This window comes from Scyliorhinus torazame, chromosome 19 (assembly GCF_047496885.1).
Source record: "Scyliorhinus torazame isolate Kashiwa2021f chromosome 19, sScyTor2.1, whole genome shotgun sequence".
NCBI classification, from domain to species: Eukaryota; Metazoa; Chordata; class Chondrichthyes; order Carcharhiniformes; family Scyliorhinidae; genus Scyliorhinus; species Scyliorhinus torazame.
In genome coordinates this window covers 46,131,219-46,157,535 of record NC_092725.1, presented here as the reverse complement: position 1 = coordinate 46,157,535, position 26,317 = coordinate 46,131,219, and the positions used below count along the sequence as shown (strand labels likewise).

The following is a 26,317-nucleotide window of genomic DNA, read 5'->3' as shown; positions in this document are numbered from 1 at the left end:
ACCAGCTCCCCATTCGCAAGGCCATCCGCCCATTCACTGCATTCGAGGCAGATGGCCGCCTTTACCACTTTCTTAGGGTTCCCTTCAGCGTCATCAACGGGTCTCGGTCTTCCAACGGGAGAGGGACCGAATGGTTGACCGGTACGGGCTGCGGGCCACTTTCCCATACCTGGACAATGTCACCATCTGCGGCCACGATCAGCAGGACCATGACGCCAACCTTGCCAAATTTCTCCACACCGCCACTCTCCTCAACCTCACGTATAACAAGGAGAAGAGCACGAACCACTTAGCCATCCTCGGTTATGTGGTCCAGAACGGGTTCTGGGGCCCGACCCCGATCGCATGCGCCCCCTCATGGAACTCCCCCTCCCCCACTGCCCCAAGGCCCTCAAATGTTGCCTGGGGTTCTTTTCGTATTAGGCCCAGTGGGTCCCAAACTATGCAGACAAGGCCCGCCCACTCATTCAATCCACTGTTTTCCCTCTGACGGCCGAGGCTCACCGTACCTTCAACCGTATCAAGGCCGACATCGCCAAGGCCGCGATGCATTCGGTCGGCGAGACGCTCCCCTTCCAAATCGAGAGCGATGCATCAGATGTTGTTCTGGCCGCCACCGTCAACCAGGCAGGCAGCCCCGTGGCATTCTTTTCCCGCACCTTCTATGTCTCCGAAATTCGGCACTCTTCCGTCGAAGAAGAGGCCCATTCCATCGTTGAAGCTGTGCGGTATTGTGAGGCATTACCTGGCCTGCAGGAGATTCGCTCTCCTCACTGGCCAACGGTCGGTTGCCTTCATGTTTTATAACACACAGCGGAGCAAGATCAAAAACGATAAAATCTTGAGGTGGAGGATCGAGCTCTCCACCTACAATTATGAGATTATGTATTGCCCCGGTAAACTCAACGAGCCCCCCGGTGCCCTATCCCGAGGTACATGTGCCAGCGCACAAGTGGACCGACTCCAGACCCTGCATGGCAACCTCTGTCACCCAGGGGTCACATGTTTTTACCATTTCATCAAGGCCCGCAACCTGCCCTACTCCATCGAGGAAGTCAGGGCGATCACCAGAGACTGCCAGGTCTACGTGGAATGTAAACCGCACTTCTACCGGCCAGACCATGCGCGCCTGATGAAGGCCTCCCGCCCCTTTGAACCCCTCAGCGTAGACTTCAAAGGGCCCCTCCCCTCCACCGACCGCAACACGTACTTTCTCAGTGTGGTCGATGAATATTCCCGATTCCCCTTGCAGTCCCATGCCCAGACATGACGCCTGCCATCGTCATCAAAGCCCTCAACACCATCTTTGCTCTGTTCAGCTTCCCCGCTTACGTCCACAGCGACCGGGGATCCTCATTCATGAGCGACGAGCTGTGCCAGTACCTGCTCAACAGGGGCATTGCCTCGAGCAGGATGACCAGCTACAACCCCAGGGGAAATGGGCAGGTGGAGAAGGAGAATGGGACGGTCTGGAGGGCCGTCCAGCTGGCCCTACAGTCCAGAAATCTCCTGGCCTCCCGCTGGCAGGAGGTCCTCCCCGACTCACTGCACTCCATTTGGTCGCTCCTGTGCACCGCGACCAATTAAACCACCCACGAACGTCTCGTTGCCTTCCCTAGGAAGTCCACCTCTGGGATTTCGCTCCCGATATGGCTGGCAGCTCCAGGACCCGTTCTCCTCTGTAGACATGTTCGACTCCACAAGGCGGACCCGTTGGTTGAGAGGGTACAGCTACTTCACGCAAACCCGCAGTACGCCTACATAGCGTACCCCAATGGCCGCCTAGACACAGTCTCCCTCAGGGACCTGGCACCAGCTGGTTTCACACACACACCCCGTCCGACCCGGCGCCACCCTCCAAGCGCACCTGGCGCACCCCACCGCTGCCCCCGCTCTGGGACAATCCGTCCTCCCCTTGCTCACACCGGGGATGAACAGGATTTTGACACGCTCCCGAAGTCACCGAAGACCAAGCCGCCGCCTGAGTTGCCACCAGCACTGCGGCGCTCTCAATGGCAGATCAAGGCACCGGACAGCCTGACTTTGTAATATTATCCGTACTTTTAAAACACAACTGTATATAGTTCTCCACCACCCCTGCCGGACTCATTTTTTTAACAGGGGGTGAATGTGGTAGTCACCATTGATATATATATTGTATATATAGGATGTTGATATAGGTGATTTAAGGTAAGGCCGCTGTACTACAGGTACGGGGGTAGATCCCTGCCTGCTGGCTCCGCCCAGTAGGCAGAGTATAAATATGTGTGCTCCCAGTGCAGCAGCCATTTTGTCAGCTCCTGCAGGAGGCCACACATCTCAATAATAAAGCCTTGGTTACATCCTACTCTGGTCTTTGTGTAATTGATCGTGCATCAACCTTTAAAGTCCACTTCACCCCCGCTGGACTCTTTTTTTTAAACAGGGGGTGAATGTGGTAAACCACTGTTAGTATATTATATGTGTTGTGGTAAACTGTTACTGTAGTACATGTATTGTGGTAAACCACTGCCTTATGGCTCCGCCTCCCCTCAGGCTCGGCAGAAAGGTGGCTGACCTCCGGCACTGCCCCAGTTCGGGATCAGAGGCCAGGAGGCTTTCTGTTTAAAGCCTCAGTTTTGTTCACTACTCGACTTGTGATTATGGCACATCAATCACAACCTTCTAAAGGGCAATAAATGTTGGTCAAGCCAGGGACGCCCACATGCCATAAAAGAGAAAAGGGACATTTTACAATGTTAAAGCCAGGGTTTAATTATCAGACGTTGTTGGGTGACTGGCACTCTGTCTTAGCCCCAATATTGCTGTGTGACCCCAGCCAGTGTGTGTGATCTTTCACTGAGGACTGGATTGATGGGGTGAGGCTGGACACTGACTGAGCGGCTCCACGCCCAGCAGAGCGGCCAGAGCCGCACAGGAGGCCCAGAGAAGCAGCAAGGCCCGGGGGCAGAGCGGAGCCCAGAGCCCGCGATTGGATCCAGAGCCAGGGCAGCCACAGCCAGGGATCGGGACAGGGGAGCAGTCGGAGCGACGGACCCACTTCCGGCGGAAAGAACAGCCCATGGGGGTAGCGGGAGAAAAACGGCAGGTTTGAGAGAGAAGGTAAAATAGTCCCTGTGTAATACTGGGGTACCGTACTGGTGGGGACGGGTCTGTCACTGTATAACACTGGGGTACAGTACTGGTGGGGACAGGTCTGTCACTGTACAACACTGGGGTACAGTACTGGTGGGGACAGGTCTGTCACTGTATAACACTGGGGTACAGTACTGGTGGGGACAGGTCTGTCACTGTATAACACTGGGGTACAGTACTGGTGGGGACAGGTCTGTCACTGTATAACACTGGGGTACAGTACTGGTGGGGACAGGTCTGTCACTGTATAACACTGGGTACAGTACTGGTGGGGACAGGTCTGTCACTGTATAACACTGGGGTACAGTACTGGTGGGGACAGGTCTGTCACTGTATTACACTGGGGTACAGTACTGGTGGGGACAGGTCTGTCACTGTATTACACTGGGGTACAGTACTGGTGGGGACAGGTCTGTCACTGTATATCACTGGGGTACAGTACTGGTGGGGACGGGTCTGTCACTGTATAACACTGGGGTACAGTACTGGTGGGGACAGGTCTGTCACTGTATTACACTGGGGTACAGTACTGGTGGGGACAGGTCTGTCACTGTACAACACTGGGGTACAGTACTGGTGGGGACGGGTCTGTCACTGTATAACACTGGGGTACAGTACTGGTGGGGACAGGTCTGTCACTGTATTACACTGGGGTACAGTACTGGTGGGGACAGGTCTGTCACTGTATTACACTGGGGTACAGTACTGGTGGGGATAGGTCTGTCACTGTATTACACTGGGGTACAGTACTGGTGGGGACAGGTCTGTCACTGTATAACACTGGGGTACAGTACTGGTGGGGACGGGTCTGTCACTGTATAACACTGGAATACAGTACTGGTGGGGACAGGTCTGTCACTGTATAACACTGGGGTACAGTACTGCTGGGCCAGGTCTGTCACTATAACACTGGGGTACCGTACTGGTGGGGACGGGTCTGTCACTGTATAACACTGGGGTACTGTATTGCTGGGCCAGGTCTGTCACTATAACACTGCGGTACAGTACTGGTGCGGACGGGTCTGTCACTGTATAACACTGGGGTACAGTACTGGTGGGGACAGGTCTGTCACTGTACAACACTGGGGTACAGTACTGGTGGGGACGGGTCTGTCACTGTATAACACTGGGGTACAGTACTGGTGGGGACAGGCCTGTCACTGTATAACACTGGGGTACAGTACTGGTGGGGACAGGCCTGTCACTGTATAACACTGGGGTACAGTACTGGTGGGGATGGGTCTGTCACTGTATAACACTGGGGTACAGTACTGGTGGGGACAGGTCTGTCACTGTGTAACACTGGGATACAGTACTGGTTGCGACAGGTCTGTCACTGTAACACTGGGATACAGTTACTGGTGGGGAAAGGTCTGTCACTGTGTCACACTGACGTACAGTACTGGTGGGGACGGGTCTGTCACTGTATAACACTGGGGTACAGTACTGGTGGGGACTGGTCTGTCACTGTGTAACACTGGGGTACAGTACTGGTGGGGACAGGTCTGTCACTGTATGACACTGACGTACAGTACTGGTGGGGACGGGTCTGTGATTGTATAACACTGGGGTACAGTACTGGTGGGGACGGGTCTGTCACTGTATAACACTGCGGTACAGTACTGGTGGGGACGGGTCTGTCACTGTATAACACTGAGGTACAGTACTGGTGGGGACGGGTCAGTCACTGTATAACACTGGGGTACAGTACTGGTGGGGACAGGTCTCAGTATAACACTGGGGTACAGTACTGGTGGGGACGATTTGTCACTGTATAACACTGGTACTGTACTGGTGGGGATGGTCCATCACTGTATACCACTGGGGTACTGTACTGGAGAAAGCAGGTCTGTCTCAATGTAACACTGGAGTACAGTAAGGTGGGGTGGTGTATCACTGTATAACACTGGGGTACAGTACTGGTGGGGATGGTCTTCAATGTCTAACACTAGGGGACAGTACTGGTGGGGATGGGTCTGTCACTGATAACACAGGGATACAGTCCTGGCGAGGACAGGTCTGTCACAGTATAACACTGGGGTACAGTACTGTTGGGGACAGGAACTGTCATTGTATAACACTGGGGTACAGTACTGGTGGGGACAGGTCTCTCACTGTGTCACACTGGGGTACAGTGCTGGTGGGAATGAACGAGAAAATGCTGGAAAATCTCAGGTCTGGCAGCACCTGTAGGGAGAGAAAAGAGCTAACGTTTCGAGTCCGATGATTCTTTGTCAAAGCTCAGTATTGGTGGGGATGGTCTGTCACTGTAACACTGCGGTACAGTACTGCTGGGGACAGGTCTGACAGTGTATAACACCGGGGTACAGTACTGCTGTGGACAGGTCTGTCACTGTACAACACTGGGGTACAGTACCACTGGGGACAGGTCTGTCGCTGTGTAACACTGGGGTACTGTACTGCTGGGTCAGGTCTGTCACTGTAAAACAATGGGGTACAGTACTGGTGGGGTCAGGTCTGTCACTGTATAGCACTGGGGCACAGTACTGGTGGGGACAGGTCTGTCACTGTACAACACTGGGATACAGTACTGGTGGGGCCGGGTCTGTTACTGTAACACTGGGGCACAGTACTGGTGGGGACAGGTTTGTCACTGTCTCACACTGGGGTACAGTACTGGTGGGGACAGGTCTGTCACTATAACACTGGAGTACAGTACTCAACAAAGAGAAGGAATTGGTGGATGTTGAGTCTGGAGAAGGGTGTGTAGATCGCCTGAGTCACATTGAGATGCAAAAAGAAGAGGTGTTGGGCATCTTGAAAAATATTAAGGTGGATAAGTCCCCAGGTCCTGTTGGGATCTACCCCAGAATACTGAATGACTCAAGATGGGAAATTGCTGAGTCCTTGACAGAAATCTTTGGATCCTCACTGTCTTCAGGTGGTGTCCCGGAGGTCTCGAAAATAGCCAATGTTGTGTCCTCTGTTTAAGAAGGGTAGCTACAGGCCGGTGAGCCTTACATCAGTGGTAGGGAAATTACTGGAGAGAATTCTTCGAGACAGGATCTCGGCAGCACGGTAGCATTGTAGGGCAGCACGGTAGCATTGTGGTTAGCACAATTGCTTCACAGCTCCAGGGTCCCAGGGTCGATTCCGGCTTGGGTCGCTGGCTGTGCGGAGTCTGCACGTTCTCCGCGTGTGTGCGTGGGTTTCCTCCGGGTGCTCCGGTTTCCTCCCACAGCCCAAAGATGTGCAGGTTAGTTGGATTGACCATGCTAAATTGCCCTTAGTGTCCAGAATTGCCCATAGTGTTGGGTGTGGTTGCTGGGTTATGGGGATAGGGTGGAGGTGTGGACCTTGGGTAGGTTGCTCTTTCCAAGAGCCGGTGCAGACTCGATGGGCTGAATGGCCTCCTGCACTGTAAATTCTATGAATCTATGAATCTACTCCGATTTGGAAACTAATGGACGTATTAGCGAGAGGCAGCACGGTTTTGTAAAGGGGAGGTCGTGTCTCACTAACTTGATAGAGTTTTTTGAGGAGGTCACAAAGATGATTGATGCAGGTAGGGCAGTGGATGTTGTCTATATGGACTTCAGTAAGGCCTTTGACAAGGTCCCTCATGGCAGACTGGTACAAAAGGTGAAGTCACCCGTGATCAGAGATGAGTTGGCAAGATGGATATAGAACTGGCTAGGTCATAGAAGGCAGAGAGTAGCAATGGAAAGGTGCTTTTCTGATTGGAGGGCAGTGACTAGTGGTGTTCCGTAGGGACCGTTGCTTTTCGTAGTATGTATAAATGATTTGGAGGAAAAGGTAACTGGTCTGATTAGTAAGTTTGCAGACGACACAAAGGTTGGTGGAATTGCGGATAGCGATGAGAACTGTCAGAGGATACAGCAGGATTTAGATCATTTGGAGACTTGGGCGGAAATGGCAGATGGAGTTTAATCCAGACAAATGTGAGGTAATGCATTTTGAAAGGTCTAATACAGTGAATGGTAGAACCCTCAAGAGTATTGACAGTCCGAGAGATCTAGGTGTGCAGGTCCACAGGTCACTGAAAGGGAAAACACAGGTGGAGAAGGTAGTCAAGAAGGCATACATAGAACATGGAACATAGAAAATACAGCACAGAACAGGCCCTTCGGCCCACGATGTTGTGCCGAACCTTTGTCCTAGATTAATCATAGATTATCATTGAATTTACAGTGCAGAAGGAGGCCATTCGGCCCCTTGAGTCTGCACCGGCTCTTGGAAAGAGCACCCCACCCAAACTCAACACCTCCACCCAACACCAAGGGCAATTTTGGACACTAAGGGCAATTTATCATGGCCAATCCACCTACCCTGCACATCTTTGGACTGTGGGAGGAAACCGGAGCACCCGGAGGAAACCCACGGGGAGCATACGGCATGCTTGCCTTCATCGGCCTAGGCATTGAGTATAAAAATTGGCAAGTCATGTTGCAGCTGTATAGAACCTTAGTTAGGCCACACTTGGAGTATAGTATAAAACGATTTGGAGGAAAATGTAACTGGTCTGATTAGTAAGTTTGCGGACGACACAAAGGTTGGTGGAATTGCGGATCGCGATGAGGACTGTCAGAGGTCAGAGGACTGTTAGGTCTACAAAATTATGAAGGGCATAGACAGAGTGCATAGTCAGAGACTTTTTCCCAGGGTAGAGGGGTCAATTACTAGAGGGCATAGATTTAAGGTGAGAGTGGCAAGGTTTAGAGTAGATGTACGAGGCAAGTTTTTTACACAGAGGATAGTGGGTGCCTGGAACTCGCTGCCGGAGGAGGTGGTGAAAGCAGAGATGATAGTGACATTTAAGGGGCATCTTGACAAATACATGAATAGGATGGGAATAGAGTGATACGGACCCCGGAATGTAGAAGATTTTAGTTTTGACGGGCAGCATGGTCGGCATGGGCTTGGAGGGCCGAAGAGCCTGTTCCTGTGCTGTACGTTTCTTTGTTCCTTGTTCCTTATACTGGTGCGGACAGGTCTGTCACTGTGCAACACTGGGCTACAGTACTGGCGGGGACAGTGTCTGTCACTGTATAACACTGGGGTACAGTACTGGTGGGGACAGGTCTGACACTGTATAACACTGGGGTACAGTACTGATGGGACAGTGTCTGTCACTGTATAACACTGGGGTACAGTACTGGTGGGGACAGGTCTGTCACTGTATAACACTGGGGTACAGAACTGGTGGGGACAGGTCTGTCACTGTATAACACTGGAGTACAGTACTGGTGGGGACAGGTCTGTCACTCTATAACACTGGGGTACAGAACTGGTGGGGACAGGTCTGTCACTGTATAACACTGGGTTACAGTACTGGTGGGGATGGGTCTGTCTCTGTATAACACTGGGTTACAGTACTGGTGGGGATGGGTCTGTCGCTGTGTAACACTGGGGTACAGTACTGGTGGGGATGAGTCTGTCACTGTGTAACACTGGGTTACAGTACTGGTGGGGATGGGTCTGTCACTGTATAACACTGGGATACAGTACTGGTGGGGACAGGTCTGTCACTGTATAACACTGGGGTACAGCACTGGTGGTGACAGGTCTGTCACTATAACACTGGGATACAGTACTGGTGGGGACGGGTCTGTCACTGTATAACACTGGGGTACAGTACTGGTGGAGACAGGTCTGTCACTGTATAACACTGGGGTACAGTACTGGTGGGGATGGGTCTGTCACTGCATAACACTGGGTTACAGTACTGGTGGGGATGGGTCTGTCAATGTATAACACTAGGCTACAGTACTGTTGGGGATGGGTCTGTCACTGTGTAACACTGGGTTACAGTACTGGTGGGGATGGGTCTGTCACTGTGTAACACTGGGTTACAGTACTGGTGGGGATAGGTCTGTCACTGTATAACACTGGGGTGCAGTACTGGTGGGGACAGGTCTGTCACTGTATAACACTGGGTTACAGTACTGGTGGAGACGGGTCTGTCACTGTATAACACTGGGGTACAGTACTGGTGGGGACAGGTCTGTCACTGTATAACACTGGGTTACAGTACTGGTGGGGATGGGTCTGTCACTGTATAACACTGGGGTACAGTACTGGTGGAGACGGGTCTGTCACTGTATAACACTGGGGTACAGTACTGGTGGGGACAGGTCTGTCACTGTATAACACTGGGTTACAGTACTGGTGGGGATGGGTCTGTCACTGTATAACACTGGGGTACAGCACTGGTGGGGACAGGTCTGTCACTGTATAACACTGGGGTACAGTCCTGGTGGACTGGTCTGTCACTGTATAACACTGGGGTACGGTACTGGTGGGGACTGGTCTGTCACTGTATAACACTGGGGTACAGTCCTGGTGGGGACTGGTCTGTCACTGTATAACACTGGGGTACAGTACTGGTGGGGACTGGTCTGTCACTGAATAACACTGGGGTACAGTACTAGTGGGGACAGGTCCGTCACTGTATAACACAGGGGTACATTACTGGTGGGGACAGGTCTGTCACTGCATAACACTGGGGTACAGTATTGGTGGGGACGGGTCTGTCACTGAATAACACTGGGGTACAGTACTAGTGGGGACAGGTCTGTCACTGTATAACACTGGGGTACAGTACTAGTGGGGACAGGTCTGTCACTGTATAACACTGGGGTACAGTACTGGTGGGGACGGGTCTGTCACTGCATAACACTGGGGTACAGTACTGGTGGGGACGGGTCTGTCACTGAATAACACTGGGGTACAGTACTAGTGGGGACAGGTCTGTCACTGTATAACACTGGGGTACAGTACTGGTGGGGACAGGTCTGTCACTGTATAACACTGGGGTACAGTACTAGTGGGGACAGGTCTGTCACTGTATAACACTGGGGTACAGTACTGGTGGGGACGGGTCTGTCACTGAATAACACTGGGGTACAGTACTGGTGGGGACTGGTCTGTCACTGTATAACACTGGGGTACAGTACTAGTGGGGACAGGTCCGTCACTGTATAACACTGGGGTACAGTACTGGTGGGGACAGGTCTGTCACTGCATAACACTGGGGTACAGTACTGGTGGGGACAGGTCTGTCACTGAATAACACTGGGGTACAGTACTAGTGGGGACAGGTCTGTCACTGTATAACACTGGGGTACAGTACTGGTGGGGACAGGTCTGTCACTGTATAACACTGGGGTACAGTACTAGTGGGGACAGGTCTGTCACTGTATAACACTGGGGTACAGTACTGGTGGGGACGGGTCTGTCACTGAATAACACTGGGGTACAGTACTGGTGGGGACTGGTCTGTCACTGTATAATGTGTCTACGGTACTGGTGATGTCACTGTCATGTTCCTGCTGTTTCTCCTGCAGGTGCTGACTGCTGTGAAGCTGTCATGTCGACGCTGTCCAATTACGCCCGGCGCATGGTGCGGCTCAGTGCACAGATCTTTCAGGAGGTCGCGCGACCTACTGATGGCCGGTCAATGAAGGTGGTGAAGCTGTTCAGCGAGCAGCCACTGGCACTGCGGAAAGAGGTGTATGACTGGTACCCACAACACAACCAATACTACAGCCTGATGAAGAAGGTGCGACTCCTGGGTTTGTACAGGTACCTGTCCTCCATTCTCTCTTGCCCTCTCTTTATAATTTCCTTGATTAGCTCTGCGCATGCTTCAGTGTGCAGGTACTTTTTGTGTCGTGCAGCAGCTGCTGGTTAGACTAAAGATGATTATTTAACACATCAGACCTTGTTATCCACGCTCCCCAGCATCGCATTTGAAGGGGGGGAGGGGTGAATCCCTCTCAGAACCTCCAAGGTAAAGGTTTGCCCTGCAATGGCCCACATGTGCTAACTTCCTCTGGGCACTTGTACTGCAGTAGGAACCATCCAAACAAGCGATTTAAATCGCAATTTCAGATGGTTTTGCCATCTAACAATTACTCTGAAAAAGTTAGAAGAATTAAAACTTCCTCTTACTTATGGGCAGCTATTTTGAACACCCATATTAATCGCCACACGGGGCACCCCCGACTAACTATCCTGACCCCATGGGATTTTCCCCAGCCACACACGACCCCCCCACACCAGCCCAGGCTCATCTCTCATCCCCGATAAAACCGGAACCTCCGCCCCACCTGTCATAAGCCCCACCCCCCCAATCCAAAGAACCCAATCCCCCTTCCCCAATGTCCGACCCTCCCCCAATGTCTGACCCTCCCCGTTAGTCAGGAGCAGCCGTAAAAGAAGATGGCTAGTTCTACACAGCTGAAGTGCCATTGTTAGCTCTGAGGAGGTGAGTTGGGTAGGCTCCAGGTAGCGAAGGCTTGGAGGAAGACCCGGGGAGCTGAAATTACACCAGTAATTAAAGGCTGGAGTTCAGACTGGGGAATGTAATCTCGGGAAATGAGACTCAAACCCTGGGAAGTGAGCAGTAGTTCAGCCAGTCCAGGTCAGAGCATCTTTGAGAGAGTTCCGACATAAGATCTTTGAAAGTAAAGAATTGGAATCCCTTGTGAAGGAGACAGAATTTTAATGACATTTGGTGACTCACAGTGTCCCTGAGTTCTTGACAAATCCGTGGGATCTGTCTTCACAGCATCTGACATTTGATTTACACTGTGGAGCGTTTGACCACAGCTTGTCTGTTAATTCACATCCACCTCATTCTTACCCTGAGTTTAAGATACGTATTGTAAATTGTTCCATCTTTCTGAACTTGTACAGTAAAGTTTGTCTTTTGTTTGTTCAAAAGCCGTGGAAGCTTGCAGCTTTATTATAAAAGCAAGAGTCTCGAATCTCAACCTTTATCAGCTTTAAACAAAATTTCTCTCCCCAATCCCGGGGTCTGGTCAGGCATCATCCCATTTCCTGAAGTGTGATGACCAGAATTGGACCTAACATTCCAGCTGAGGCTGAGCCAGCGTTTCACCGAAACTTATTTTCTTTTGTACTTTATGCACCCGAGGCCCCCGAATGTCTTTTTGTAACCATTTTCTCAACCTGCACCTATGATATATCCACAGCCCTCTACTCCTGCACCCATTTTAGAATTGTCCTTTCATTTATATTGCCTCTCCTTGTTCTCTGCGTTCAATTTAGTCTGTGACATGTCCGCCCATTGCATCAGTCTGTCAATGTCCTCTCAAAGTCTATCATTATCTTCCTCACAGTTCACAATACCACTTGTTATCTCATTGTGTTACAAACAGGTGAGGAGAAGTGAACAGGTTCGATTCTATTCAGCCTCCTCGGTTGGCCACAAAAAAGGTTTTTAAAATTTATTTTCCCCATTCCGAGTTTCTTTTTTTATTATCTGCCATGAATAAGGAGCCAATAACCAGATTTTCTTGAGTCAAAGAAAGTGCACGTTTATTAGCGACTAAATCTGAGGAAAAAAATAATAAAAGGTGCAACATTTTATGCACACACTCACACATACACAGGCACATACAAACATAGACACAAACACACGCAGAGACATACACACCCACACGCAGAAACACCCACACCCACACGCAGAAACACCCACACCCACACGCTGAAACACCCACACCCACACGCAGAAACACCCACACCCACACGCAGAAACACACACACCCACACGCAGAAACACCCACACGCAGAAACACCCACCCACACGCAGAAACACCCACACCCACACGCAGAAACACCCACCCACACGCAGAAACACCCACCCACACGCAGAAACACCCACCCACACGCAGAAACACACACACCCACACGCAGAAACACACATACCCACACGCAGAAACACACATACCCAGCACAAACACCCACACCCACAAGCAGAAACAGACACTCGCAAAACACACAAAGTCACAGAGACTCAGACTCACAGAGACTCATAGAGACTCATAGAGACTCACAGAGACTCACAGAGACTCACAGAGACTCACAGACTCACAGAGACACACAGAGACACACAGAGACACACAGAGACACACAGAGACTCACACAGACACACACAGACACACACAGACTCACAGAGACTCACAGAGACACACAGAGACACACAGAGACTCACAGAGACTCACAGACACACAGAGACTCACAGAGACACACAGACACACACACAGACACACACACAGAGACTCACAGAGACTCACAGAGACTCACAGAGACTCACAGAGACACACAGAGACACACAGAGACTCACAGACTCACACAGATAAAGAGACACACACGGGCACACACACACAGGGGCACAAACCTTTCACACTTCCTAGGCTTTTCTCAACTTCACATTGGAAGATGACCTCCCATTATAAAGCAGCCTGTGTGTCATTCAAATTCCAGGACTTCAGTTCAAAGTTTAAAAAAAAAATATGTTTCCAAAAATATAAAGGGCTGTAACTTCATGACAATCTGCAGGTTTTAAAATTGTGCTCTGCATTAATATTGATCAAGAAAAGCAGTGATCCATTAACAACTACCAAGAACCCCAGTGTATATCTTCCTCCAACCTCGCACACCACCACTTTCTGCTTCCTGTCAGTCAGTCAACTTCGACAAAGGACAACGGCGTCCTTTTTAATGCGATGCCTTAAATCGTTCTGACCAGCAGAGTTCAAAATACACAGGGGCAGTGGGGGCAATTAGCCCAGGAAACCTCACAAATAATCCCTAAAAACCCAATGACATTGCCTGGCAGAGCAGTAAGCAGGGGAGACCGCATCTGTGAGGAGCTGCTCCTCCACTCTCAGATTCTGGCTCTCCCCTGTTGCTGCTCCAGCTCCTCCAATCGCAGGTTCCCCTTCCTCCTGCTCTTTCCTTTTATATCTCATCCTTTTCTTTGTCCGTTTTTTGTGTGTGTGTGTGCGCGCGCGTGTACATTCGGCAACATCATCTTCCTTGGGAAAGAAAGGAGCGAATTATTCCTTTAGTGCCTCAGCCAGGCCCTCCAGTGAGAGCAGACCGAGTTTATCTAACCTCTCCTGATAACTAATGCCCTCCAAACCAGGCAACATCTTCATGCCACCATTTTTACTATTTATATGTCTATAGATTCCCTTGAATGTTAGTTGATAGTCGTTTTGCATACTTCTTCTTTTATTTACTTTTTTCACTTCCCCTCCAAACCCTCTGTATTGAGCTTGGTTCTCAATTGGCGTCCGTTACATGCACCCATTTTCTATTTTTCTCACTTTTATCGCTTCCATCATCTAGGGAACTCTGAATTTTTTTTCTCTTCCTTTGCCCCTCAATGAAATATACCTCAACCTTCCCCAAACTATTTCACCTTTAATAGGATCCCATTGTTCATTTGAACTTTTGCCTGTCAATCTTGATTCCAATTTACCTGAGTAGTATAACCCGCACGGATCTTATGGGGTGGGGATTAACTACCCCGTGGACATTGCAGAATACGAGCTCCCTTGATAAGGGGACTGGGATCTCTAACAATGTCTGGCTTTGTATAAATAGAGTCGGCCATTAAGGCACCAACTAAGGAAGACCCAGCAGGGAGCTACTGGAGCTGTACAAAATAATAGTTGTAAATAAAGTAAGTTCTCGTTTCTACAAAACTCGGTGTGGACTCTTCGTGGCCTTTATAAAACTGGGCCAGATCTTTCCTCACCCCATGGAAATTGCCCTCCTCCAGTTAAGTATTTTTATTTTAGATTATCCCTTATCCTTTTCCATTGCTGACCTCAATGTTATGATGCTATGATCACTATTCCCTCATTGAGCAAGAAAAGTATTGATCTTGAAAACTGACTTCAGAAACTTTTCTTCCTCACTGCTTTTACAGTATCCCTCTCTACATTGGGATAGTCCCCCACTATAATTGCTCTATAGCTTTTGCATCTCTTGGTAATTTCCCTGCACATTTATTCCTCTCTAACTTTCCCATCTACTTGGTGAATGATAGAACACACCCAATGGTGTAATGGTACCTCTATTGTTTCTGCCCTTGACTCCTCGTGGACGTTCTCTCTCTGGCACTCTAATATGCTCCTTAATCACTACTCCTGCTCCTCTCCTTTCTTTCCTGAACACTTGTATCCAGGACTATTTAGTACCCAGCCTTACCCTTTCATAGAATCCCTACAGTGCAGAAGGCGGAAATTCAGCCCATCGAGTCTGCACTGGCCCTTACTCCAGTAGAGCATCTATCTCGGCCCATTCCCCACTCCTATCCCATAACCCCACATTTGGGCAATATTAGTCTGGCCAATTCACCACCCTGTACATCTCTGATCTGTGGGAGGAAACCAGAGGAAACCCACGCCGACACAGGGAGAAAGTGCAAACTCTGCACAGACAGTTACCCGAGGTCAGAATCAAACCCGGGTCCCTAGCTTTGTGAGGCAGCAGTTCTAACTACTTTTTGTGAGCCAGGTCTATGTTATTGGCACAGCATCATATTTCCATGTGGCTTCTGTACCTGCAGAGTTTTCATTTCCCCTTACTCTGACCACAGGTAATGCCTTATTATTTCTTACGCTTGTGCAATCTACTTCTCCTAATCCTTTGTGCACCTTGCCTATCCTTCCTGTTGTTATCTCCTGGTTCCTGTCGCCCACCGAGTTAATTTAAATCTTTCCCAATAGCTCTTGCAAATGGTATTGCGAGGACGTTGGCTCGGTTTTGTTCAAGTGCAACCATCGGACCCCGTCTCCCCGGAAACAAGTCCCAAAACCACCGGAATTTTAATCTTTCCCTCCTGCGTCTTCTCTCCTGACATCCATTTATCTGCTGTATTCTCATATTCCTACACTCATTAGTGTGCCGCACTGCAAGAATCTGGAGATTACTACCTCTGAAAGCCTGCTTGCTAGGCTCCTTCCTCGCTTCCTAATATCTGCCCGTGGAATGTCATCCCTCTTTCTACACATGTAGTTGGTACCAATGTGGACCACAGTTTCTTGCTGTTCACCCGCTCCCTCCCTACGGGTGCTCTGCAGCAGCTTACTGATGCAATTAACCTTGGCGTGAGAGGCAATATACCATCCTTGAGATAAAGCGAGGGGAGCCCAAAGAGCTTCTTAAAAGTCCTTTATTTCAGCAACAGCATCATACATGCACAGGGTCCGGTTACCTTTCCCCGGGTCCTCGTTCCTTTTTAGCTGGCTCTACAGCTGCTGGCCTTTTATGCTAGTGCTGGGTTAACGCAGTCCAATTGAACACGGGGAACAATCATCCCCAGCTGGATGAGTCCTGTGCAGGTTATTTTCTCTTTCCCCCCCCCCCCAAAACGGGTGCAAACCCCACAGTGGCCAGACAACAAACCCACAAAAATAAAGATTGATTCGGATAAGGCATTACCAAACGGGGAAGCAGGACGGGCCGGCAGATACTCCACCAAGCATTATGTCCGGCCTAACACCCTCACCAGTCACACAGAGGGCGAATCTGCCAACAGCCGAACCGGGGAACGCGCCGTGGCATCGGACCCATCAACCCAAGGCCCAATCGGCGTTCCCGTAACTCCCAAACACACCTTAATTTTTTTTTTTAAATCAGGCACGCTAAAATTTACCTAAAATTAAAGCACCTACCAAAATGCCAGGGTGCTGTCGCCCTGACATTCTTACAGTACCTCTACACAGGCAAATAAAAAAAAACCCAGCAAGGCTCCACGCAAGCTGCCACAGGACCAGAAGTCACAAATGGAATGCCCAGTCAATTCAACACCAACAGAGTCTCTAGGCACAAAACCTGCAGCCCGAGCAGCCGCAGAACAGTATTTCAAACACTAACCCGCACTCACGACCAGAATTACGTTCCGAAAGGGCGGTGGCAACTTGAGAATGGATCACTGCCAACATCAGGAAACAAAGATGGACAGAGACGGATGGAACGCTACGCGACCAACACTAGAAGTCGCTCAGAAGATACTGCATCCGTTACTGCCGGACACATCAGACTCCAGATCACTCCCAGCGGACACACTTCACAAGCTGGCAGCAAAAACTCGACCCGGCACTCGATTTCCATGACATTACAGCTCCGAAAAAGAACGACAACAAAAAAAACTCTGTACCGGATTCCACATGTTAAAAAAAAGAATTCCTGGGAGGTAGCTCAGCCGAACAAGCAGCACGCCGACAGCTCCAATTCATCATCGCCGCCAATGTGATAAAGCAAGGGGAGTCCAACAAGCTTCTTAAAAGTCCTTTATTTCAGCTACAGCATCATACATACAGCACAATTGGATAGCACAATTGCTTCACAGCGCCAGGGTCCCAGGTTCGATTCCGGCTTGGGTCTCTGTCTGTGCGGAGTCTGCACATCCTCCCCGTGTGTGCGTGGGTTTCCTCCGGGTGCTCCGGTTTCCTCCCACAGTCCAAAGATGTGCAGGTTAGGTGGATTGGCCATGGTAAATTGCCCTTAGTGTCCAAAATTGCCCTTAGTGTTGGGTGGGGTTTACTGGGTTATGGGGATAGGGTGGAGGTGTTGACCTTGGGTAGGGCGCTCTTTCCAAGAGCCGGTGCAGACTCGATGGGCCGAATGGCCTCCTTTTGCACTGTAAATTCTATGAAATCTATGATATATGCACAGGGTCCGGTTACCGGTTACTCAGTCCAGTTGAGCACAGGGAACAATCATCCCCAGCTGGATGAGTCCTGTACAGGTTGTTACAATCCTAGAGACACATGTCTTTTCTGAACTATCGAATTGCTTGTCACTTGCTTTCGCAGTCTTTCCCCTAACCCCTGTACAGCAGAGCCATCGAGGCTGTGGAACTACCTCTGGCTGCATCTCCAGAGGAATCATCATTCTCACCAGCATTCAAAATGGGGTAGGGGCTGGGGAGCGAGAACTCCTATACTAATTTCCTGGTCCGCCTTGTCTGCTTGGCGGTTGCACATTTCCTCTCTGCCTGTATAACCTTAAGGTTGACCATCTCCAGAGACTCACGAGATTGGTTTTAAAGAATGCCTTAAAGGAGGAGAGCGAACAAGAGATGTTTTAGCTGGGAATTCCAGATCCGGGACCATGACACGGTTAATGGTGGAGTAACTAAAACCCGGGATGCTCAAGAGGCTGGAGTGGGAGGAGCTCAGATATCTCAGAGTTATAGAGCTGTAGAAGGTTCGAGAGATGGGGAGTTTGTGAGCCTGTGGAGGGATTTGAACCAGTATACACTGGTCTCCACTTAAGGAGACTTCAGCTCATTGTGCGTCAGAGCTATCCATTTAGTCTCACTTCCATGCTCTTTCCCATAGCACCACCAATTTTTAACATTCCAGCTTTTATCTTATTCCCATTTGAAAGTTATTATTGAATCTGCTTCCAACATCCTTTTGGGTAGTACATTCCAGATCATCATAACTCTGTGAATTATGACAATGATCTTAATTTTGTGCTGTCTGCATAACGGACCATCCATCCAATTGAAAGAATTTCACCTTATTCACTCTACTCTCTGGTGATTGTAAAGACCCAACATACAAATGAGATTGGGCAACCGCAGACGCACGGGTTTTAAACTGGCGGCCTCTGAGGATGGTCCATGTGGAGACTGGGAAATATAAAAATCGAAAGTGCCAACTGTCGGGAGAGGAACTGAGGTAACGTTTCAGGTCAAGGATCCTTTTTCCTATTTAAAAAAGTGTCCTCCAGCAAGGTCCTTGACCTGAAACATTAACTCTGTTTTTTCTTCCTCTACAGATGCAGCTGGTCCTGCTGGGATATTCCAGCATTTTCATCATCGGCTGTATTTTGCCTTTATCATGGTGTAGAATGGAAGACTCTTCTGACTTTGGGGTTGAGACCAGTTGTAGGGTCACAATGGAAAGACCTTTACTGTGCGTTCTAAACAGAAAGTTCCAGACTGTGGGAATACGTGATACGCAGTCGCCTGGCATGCCAAGTGTTGTTCCCTGGTATAACGGTGGCCCAGTGGTTAGCACGGCTGCCTCATGGTGCAGAGGACCCAGATACGATCCTGGCCTCGGGTCATTGTCCCTGTGGAGTTTGCACATTCTCCCTGTGTTTGCGTGGGTTTCACCCCCACAACCCAAAGATGTGCAGGGTAGGTGGATTGGCCACGCTAAATTGCCTTTTAATTGGAACAAAAATAATTGGGCACTTTAGAATTATAAAACAAAGGTGAGGTGGGGTTACGGGGATAGGGCAGGGGAGTGGGCCTAGTTAGGGTGCTCTTTCAGAGGATTGGTGCAAACTTGATGGGCCAAATGGCCTCCTTCTGCACTATAGGAATTCTGTATAAAACCCTCCCAGCGTCTCAGTAAGCTTAAAATACATCATTAATGGGAGAATTTTAATATTTCCGGCACTATCGTCACTTGAGGTGGTGCTGCTACATGGCAAGTAATGCTGAGCATGTTTGTCATTGCTATTTAATTGTTGTGGTAAAGATCACACTGTTTGTACCTGCTGTGTTGTGCTTTATTTCAGATTTGCTGTGTGTTCGTGTTTATCATATCACCTGGTGGAGTGTTTTGAATTGATTTTCACCTGGGCACATGATGCTGCAATAAATGTTTCCATTATCATTTCACTCTGCTTCTTACACTAAATTGAGTGCCCATCACCGGAATAGGATAAATACAGTCATAAAAAAATAACATTTACAAGACCAGGATTAACCCTATTATGTGTGCCTGACACGTCGTTGAAGATGACTTGTGCCTTTGCGGAAAGCCTCAGACTTTGCACAGGCAGATTACCATTCCTAGTGTGAATCTGCACCTGCCTACGTTTAATATTCCCCCCTTTGCCTTCTTATGGTAATAACGCTTTCTATTTTACATTACACCTTGTCATTGTCCTTACAAAACTGCCCGTGCCATTAGACTTTCTGCCTATCATGCTTCTTGCTCATCCGACATGACATTGGAAAATTAGATGCAGATAGAACATAGAACGATACAGCGCAGTACAGGCCCTTCGGCCCACGATGTTGCACCAAAACAAAAGCCATCTAACCTACACTATGCCATTATCATCCATATGCTTATCCAATAAACTTTTAAATGCCCTCAATGTTGGCGAGTTCACGACTGCTGCAGGTAGGGCATTCCACGGCCTCACCACTCTTTGCGTAAAGAACCTACCTCTGACCTCTGTCCTATATCTATTACCCCTCAGTTTAAAGCTATGTCCCCTCGTGCTAGCCATTTCCATCCGCGGGAGAAGGCTCTCACTATCCACCCTATCTAACCCCCTGATCATTTTGTATGCCTCTATTAAGTCTCCCCTTAACCTTCTTCTCTCTAATGAAAACAACCTCAAGTCCATCAGCCTTTCCTCATAAGATTGTCCCTCCATACCAGGCAACATCCTGGTAAATCTCCTCTGCACCCGCTCCAAAGCTTCCACGTCCTTCCTATAATGCGGTGACCAGAACTGTACGCAATACTCCAAATGCGGCGGTACCAGAGTTTTGTACAGCTGCAACATGACCTCCTGACTCTGGAACTCAATCCCTCTACCAATAAAGGCCAACACTCCATCGGCCTTCTTCACAACCCTATCAACCTGGGTGGCAACTTTCAGGGATCTCTGTACATGGACACCTAGATCCCTCTGCTCATCCACACGTCCAAGAACTTTACCATGAGCCAAATATTCCGCATTCCTGTTATTCCTTCCAAAGTGAATCACCTCACACTTCTCTACATTAAACTCCATTTGCCACCTCTCAGCCCAGCTCTGCAGCTTATCTATGTCCCTCTGTAACCTGCTACATCCTTCCGCACTGTCGACAACGCCACCGACTTTAGTGTCGTCTGCAAATTTACTCACCCACCCCTTCTGCACCCTGATAAAAATGACAAGAGCGGAGGGCGATCCTGTGCCCAAGACGTGGCCACCGGCACCCGGCCAGCACAGTCAGGCGCAACTGCCGTGATGTTGGCATCACCGTTAGCGCTGTGGGAAACACCCCACGTTCTGGAGAGCAGTGCCGCATGAAGCTCCACGACCTCACAAGGGCAGCCAAGGTAAGTACCCCAAGTTCCCCCGGGCCACACACCAACCCTCCCTCAACCACATGTCGCCCCCCCCACCCCCCGTCCACGTAGGAGGGGGGGGCACCACGTTCCACCCGACCCACATGGGCACCATACCCCACTTGTGAGCCGCCGTGGCTTGGTGCCCAGTGCACCCCTCTCAGCCATAATGTTGCCAACTTCTGCGCGTCTTGCTGCTGACCGCCTAACTCTGATGCTCCCCCCCCCCGCAGGATAAGACAGCCCACAACCATCGTGAGCGTGCAGGAACCAGAGGGGGATCACCTGTTTTGCACCGCCTCACCGTCCATGAGCAGAGGGCTCTGGACCTCTCTGGGGGAGCCGCCACCCGGGAGGTGGTGCCATGCCAGATCGCAGGCGCAGCATCAAGTGAGACTCCCCTGCCTGGCTACACTCCCTCAGCCCCTCACCTCCCCCCCCCCCCCCCTCACACTGCAGTCCTTCACACTGCTCCCTCCACCCCCTAACGCCCACCTCACACTCCACCCCCTCACACTGCCCCCTTCACCCCCTCAAGCCCCCCTCACACTCCACCCACTCACACTGCTCCCTCCACCCCCTAACGCCCACCTCACACTCCACCCACTCACACTGCCCCCTCCACCCCCTCACACCCGACTTTGTATGTCTAACGATACATGCTTTATTGTGTATTCCAGGGCCAGCCGACGATCGTCCTGGAACATCTCAGACAAGCTACCGCCGTCCAGGACCACGTCCATCCACCCACCCACAGGGACGCATGCCAGGGAGAGGAAGGAAGACGGACAGGAGGGCCCTCGTCCGAAGCAGGGGCACAGGAAACGGACGCACAGCGGACCGACACAAACGACAGTGATGAACAGAGGACGAACAGTCAGGACACTGACGGCCATGAAACGGACTAAGAGAGGACGAAGAGCCAAGGCAGTGACACACAGAGGACGACTGGACAGACCGGACACGGCACCTCGCATGGGCCGGGGACAATGTCCATCGGTCCAAGGCTCGACCCAGGAGACCCCAGACCTGGGGTCCGATGAGGACATGAACCTTGCGTCACTGCTGTCACCCACACCCTCCAGCATCGCAGATACCCTCATCTCGGTTGGGCACATTAGTGATGAGGCTTCTGGAACACTGACTGGTGCGCACCACACAGCCAAACCAGTACAGCAGGTGGAGGTAGGAGCAGCCGAGGGGCTGGACGGTTGGCGGGCAGCCCCAGCACCCAGCTGCCGCCCAGACGGTTCCGGGATTCCTGGACTTAACAGACCCACCCACAGACCCGATGCGTTTGGAAACCCAGGGAGTGGTCAATGGGGTGACGGCCGCCTTCCAGCATCTGCAGATGCAGTTGGAGGAGTCCATCCGCATCCAGAAGCAGGGAGTGGTGCCTGTCATGGCTGCCACCCAGGCCGACACCGCATGCGTGGCGTCCACGTGGAGGCAATGGAAGCAACGGTTTCGGCCATGGGTCAGGTTCTGCAAGGCGTGAGCTTCATGTGCACACGTCATCTGTGGCCCAGGACAGGTTGCCCTCTCACAGGCAGCCATGTCCCAGAGCCAGCTGGACATTGCCGCCGCGCTCCGGGGTATGGCTGAGTCTCAGCAAGCCATGGCCCAGTCTCAGCAGGCCATGGCCCAGTCTCAGCAGGCCATGGCCCAGTCTCAGCAGGCCATCGCTGAGAGCATCGGCAGCCTTGCGCACGTGCTGGATGGCGTCGCACAAGCCCAGAGGGCGGTTGCACAGTCCCTGACAGGGATGGTGCACTCCCTGAGCTCCATCGCTGCGAACATACAGACCCTGGTCGATGCCGCAGTGGGCCTGCAGGACTGCCAGCGCCAGGTGTCGGTGGTGCCACGGCGCTTTTCTCCGCTCGCTGCACCGTCCCATAGTGAGGCCCGGGCTCCCCGAGGGAGGAGGAGGTTCTAGGGCCCGTCCCGGTGCTCCTGCAAGGGAGTCCCAGAACACTCGGACTCCCCCCGTTCCGTCCCTGGTGCATCTGGTGGGCAGCGGGCAGAACAGGGTGGCACCATGCCATCCAGCACACCCGCCGAGCAGCCTGGCCCATCCAAGCCGGGCCGCCCCAGGAGACGTGCGCCGACGGGGAGCCAAGTCGCAGGGCAGGAGTTTCAGCAGTCCGCCTCCACTCCTGCTGTACCGTCTGGGGAAACGCCAAGGTGTAGTTCGACACGTAGCAAGTTGGCATGGGTGCAGGGCACAGCTTAGTTATATGGACTAGGGCACTTGTATGTGAATGTCACGATTAAAGTTACTGTTACACCAAACCTAGATGCCTCTGTGCTAAGTCCGGTGCCTGAGGGGTCGTAAAGGGGACCGAGTGGCGCTGGGGTCGAAGGTCAGTACAACGGTTAGGCCGGGTGTGTGTTTTCCCCCCAACCCCCCGTCGTCCTCGAAACACCGATGCCAGCTACCTCACATGGCCACGTGATGGAGTGTCCGTGACGCATACAGGGACCACCCAGGTGGAGGGTGTACTTGTGGCCATGAGTCAGACATTGTCTAACGATCCGGAGCTTACAGTTCATCGCAGAGCCGGTTGTCATCATTCAACATGGCACTGATCACACCCGCTTACACAAGCAATTGTGTGAGACCATCCCATTGTGCCGCAGGTGTAAGGTGCTGTGAAAGTGGTGGTGTGGGAGCTAGGATTGTCGGATGGTGTGGAGGGGGTCCCAAGTTCGATACCCTGCTGGGTCACTGTGTGTGTGGAGTCTGCACGTTCTCCCCGTGTCTGCGTGGGTTTCCTCCGGGTGCTCCGGTTTCCTCCCACAGTCCAAAGACGTGCAGGTTAGGTGGATTGGCCATGCTAAATTGCCCTTAGTGTCCAAAAAGGTTAGGAGGGGTTATTGGGTTACGGGGATAGGGTGGAAGTGAGGGCTTAAGTGGATCGGTGCAGACTCGATGGGCCGAATGGCCTCCTTCTGCACTGGATGTTCTATGTACTTGCCTAAATTGACAAAACCTTTGGTGTAAAAACACAGGAACAGCAAAAGCCGAGCATTTCTGAATCCAGAGTGACTGCAGATTGAATCAGATTTCTGACCAGGGTGTTAACGTGACAGGATTGGAGTGAAAGCTTGCTGCCTAGCCACAATGCCTGTGACTCCCTCCCCATCTCTCTCACCTTTTGTCTCCACAGAGATGAGCATGAAGATTTCAAAGATGAAATGAGGCGACTCAGGAAGTTACGAGGCAAAGGGAAGCCAAAGAAAGGAGAAGGAAAGCGAGCCTTGAAGAAATAGAGGCACCTTTGGTCAGGCTACAGGCTCACCCTCACAATGGTCAACTACACCTGGCTGCCTCTCTCACCTCTCCCTTTCCGAGTATTTTAATAATAATAGAACTTTATTGTTTGTGCAAAGTGGAAATTTATTTATAAAAATATAAAATTGAATTTGTTTTCTCCATGTCCCCACACTCAAACTTTTCATTTTTTTTTCTCTCTCTTTGCATTGCCTGGGTTATTCTATCTGCAGTTCTCAAAGAAACAGAGTTCCTAATCAAGCCTTGGTTATAAAGGAGGAAGTCAAGCCAAACTACTCGGTCTCTCCCTGTCCCTGGTGGTTATTTGGGTGCAGGTTATTAACCCGTGGAGAGAGTAGAAACTGCCAGGTCTCTGGTCTGTGCTCGGGTAGCTTTACGTCACTCGAGGTGCTGCAGTTGATGAGGGCACTCTTGCCTCCAGGCTGTGCAGACATTTGGCAGACGTCACGCCCCTGATTACTAACCAGTGAGCAGTGTGGTGTGGGGCAGAATTGGTCTGGTTCTGGTGCCTGCCTATGGTCGAATTGGCCCAGCAGCATTCACTACCCTCACTACCTCGCGGTGAGGTAAGGTGGGTGCGATGCCAGGACCCCAGACTGCTTTAGAAGAGATTAAAGGAAAATGAATCGGGCTGCTCTCAGCCAGGGGCAGCAATGGATCAATGTTGGGGATAGTGCGTGGAGCGTGACAGTAACAAAATGAAAGCTTCCTGAGGCAGCACAATCTGACTGCACCAGGGTTCTAGCTCTCATTTGGGCAACTTTGGGAGGCAAGACAAAACTCACCTTCCCGTTTCCCTGCTACCCATTTCCTTGTCTGTGTCTTCCCCATACAATCAATTCTCTCTCTCCCTCTCTGCATATAACACCCTAGTTATCCGAGGGTTGCTAATCACGGCTCAACAATGCCACGATATCAGAACAGGCAAGCCCAAAGAACTACCTCAGCTGGTGCTGGGATTGAACCCTAATTCAACAACCAACTGAGCTAACCGGCCCTGGCATCAATTCAGGCCTGTAAATGGCAGTCCCATGTTCCCCTTCACCATTAGGTACACAAGGCAGGTGACGGGTTTGACATACTGAAGAAATATTGTGTGCTGTGCTTTTGAACTGGTTGAGCACCAGGCAGCTTGTGAACCAATAGTTGGGTTGAATTGGAGGATTTAACGGTCGTGAATTGTTCTGAATGCAATAATTGCATGCGTAGCTGGTGATTGATGAGAGTTTGTAACCACCATCTAAAGACGTGTGTGTAATTAACTGGTAGACTCCCGGACAGTATTGTGATCAGAATGGATGGTTGACCTCAGTACAATGACCTCATTGCAATAAATGCTGAAATGTGTTGGGCTGTCTGATTTCTTTGTCTGCTGTGAAACTGAAGAACCCTAATCTTAACCCTATTATAAAATATCTATCTGAACAAGTAAAATCCGCATTGGCGGTTACCTGAGGCTGGGTTTGGGCCTGGGACCCTGGTGCTGTGAGACAGCAGTGCTAGCCACTGTGCCACCATGATGGTGGATTGGCATGATCAATTGCCCCTTAGTGTCCAAAGATGGGCAGGTTAGGTGCATTGGGCCTGATCAATGTCCAGGGGAGTGGGCCTAGGTAGAGTGGTCTTTCGGAGGATCGGTGTAGACTCAATGGGCTGAATAGCCTTCTGCAAGGTAGATTCTAAATGGGTGACGCCACATGAGGTGTGACCCTTCCTGCAGTATGGTTCTGTAGGTAGAAGCAGTTCCTCACTACCTTGTCCAAGTGAATGTTCTTGGTCAGTGAGCCTAGATGGTTATTTAGTCATGGAAGACATCCCAACCAAGATCGATCCTTACTCAAGCAACACTGAATTCAAGAATTATGGCTGGTTTATTTTTCCCCCCTCAGTCGACCCAAGCTGCTGAAATAAGGGCCAATTCCAGTGTCACAGCTATTGTGTCAAATGAGGCCTGACCGGGACTGGAAGACAGATCCTCTGGTGT

General features: G+C 50.7%; 1 protein-coding gene across 1 annotated transcript; it reads left to right on the top strand.

Moving 5' to 3' along the window:
- The first annotated feature begins 2,810 nt into the window (after positions 1 to 2,810).
- Positions 2,811 to 25,680, top strand: mrps33 (mitochondrial ribosomal protein S33). The gene is made up of 3 exons (XM_072484240.1): positions 2,811 to 3,102; positions 10,464 to 10,701; positions 24,209 to 25,680. The coding sequence occupies exons 2-3, from the start codon at positions 10,487 to 10,489 to the stop codon at positions 24,309 to 24,311; spliced, it is 318 nt and encodes a 105-aa protein (XP_072340341.1). The 5' UTR covers positions 2,811 to 3,102; positions 10,464 to 10,486; the 3' UTR covers positions 24,312 to 25,680.
- The last annotated feature ends 637 nt before the right edge of the window (positions 25,681 to 26,317 follow it).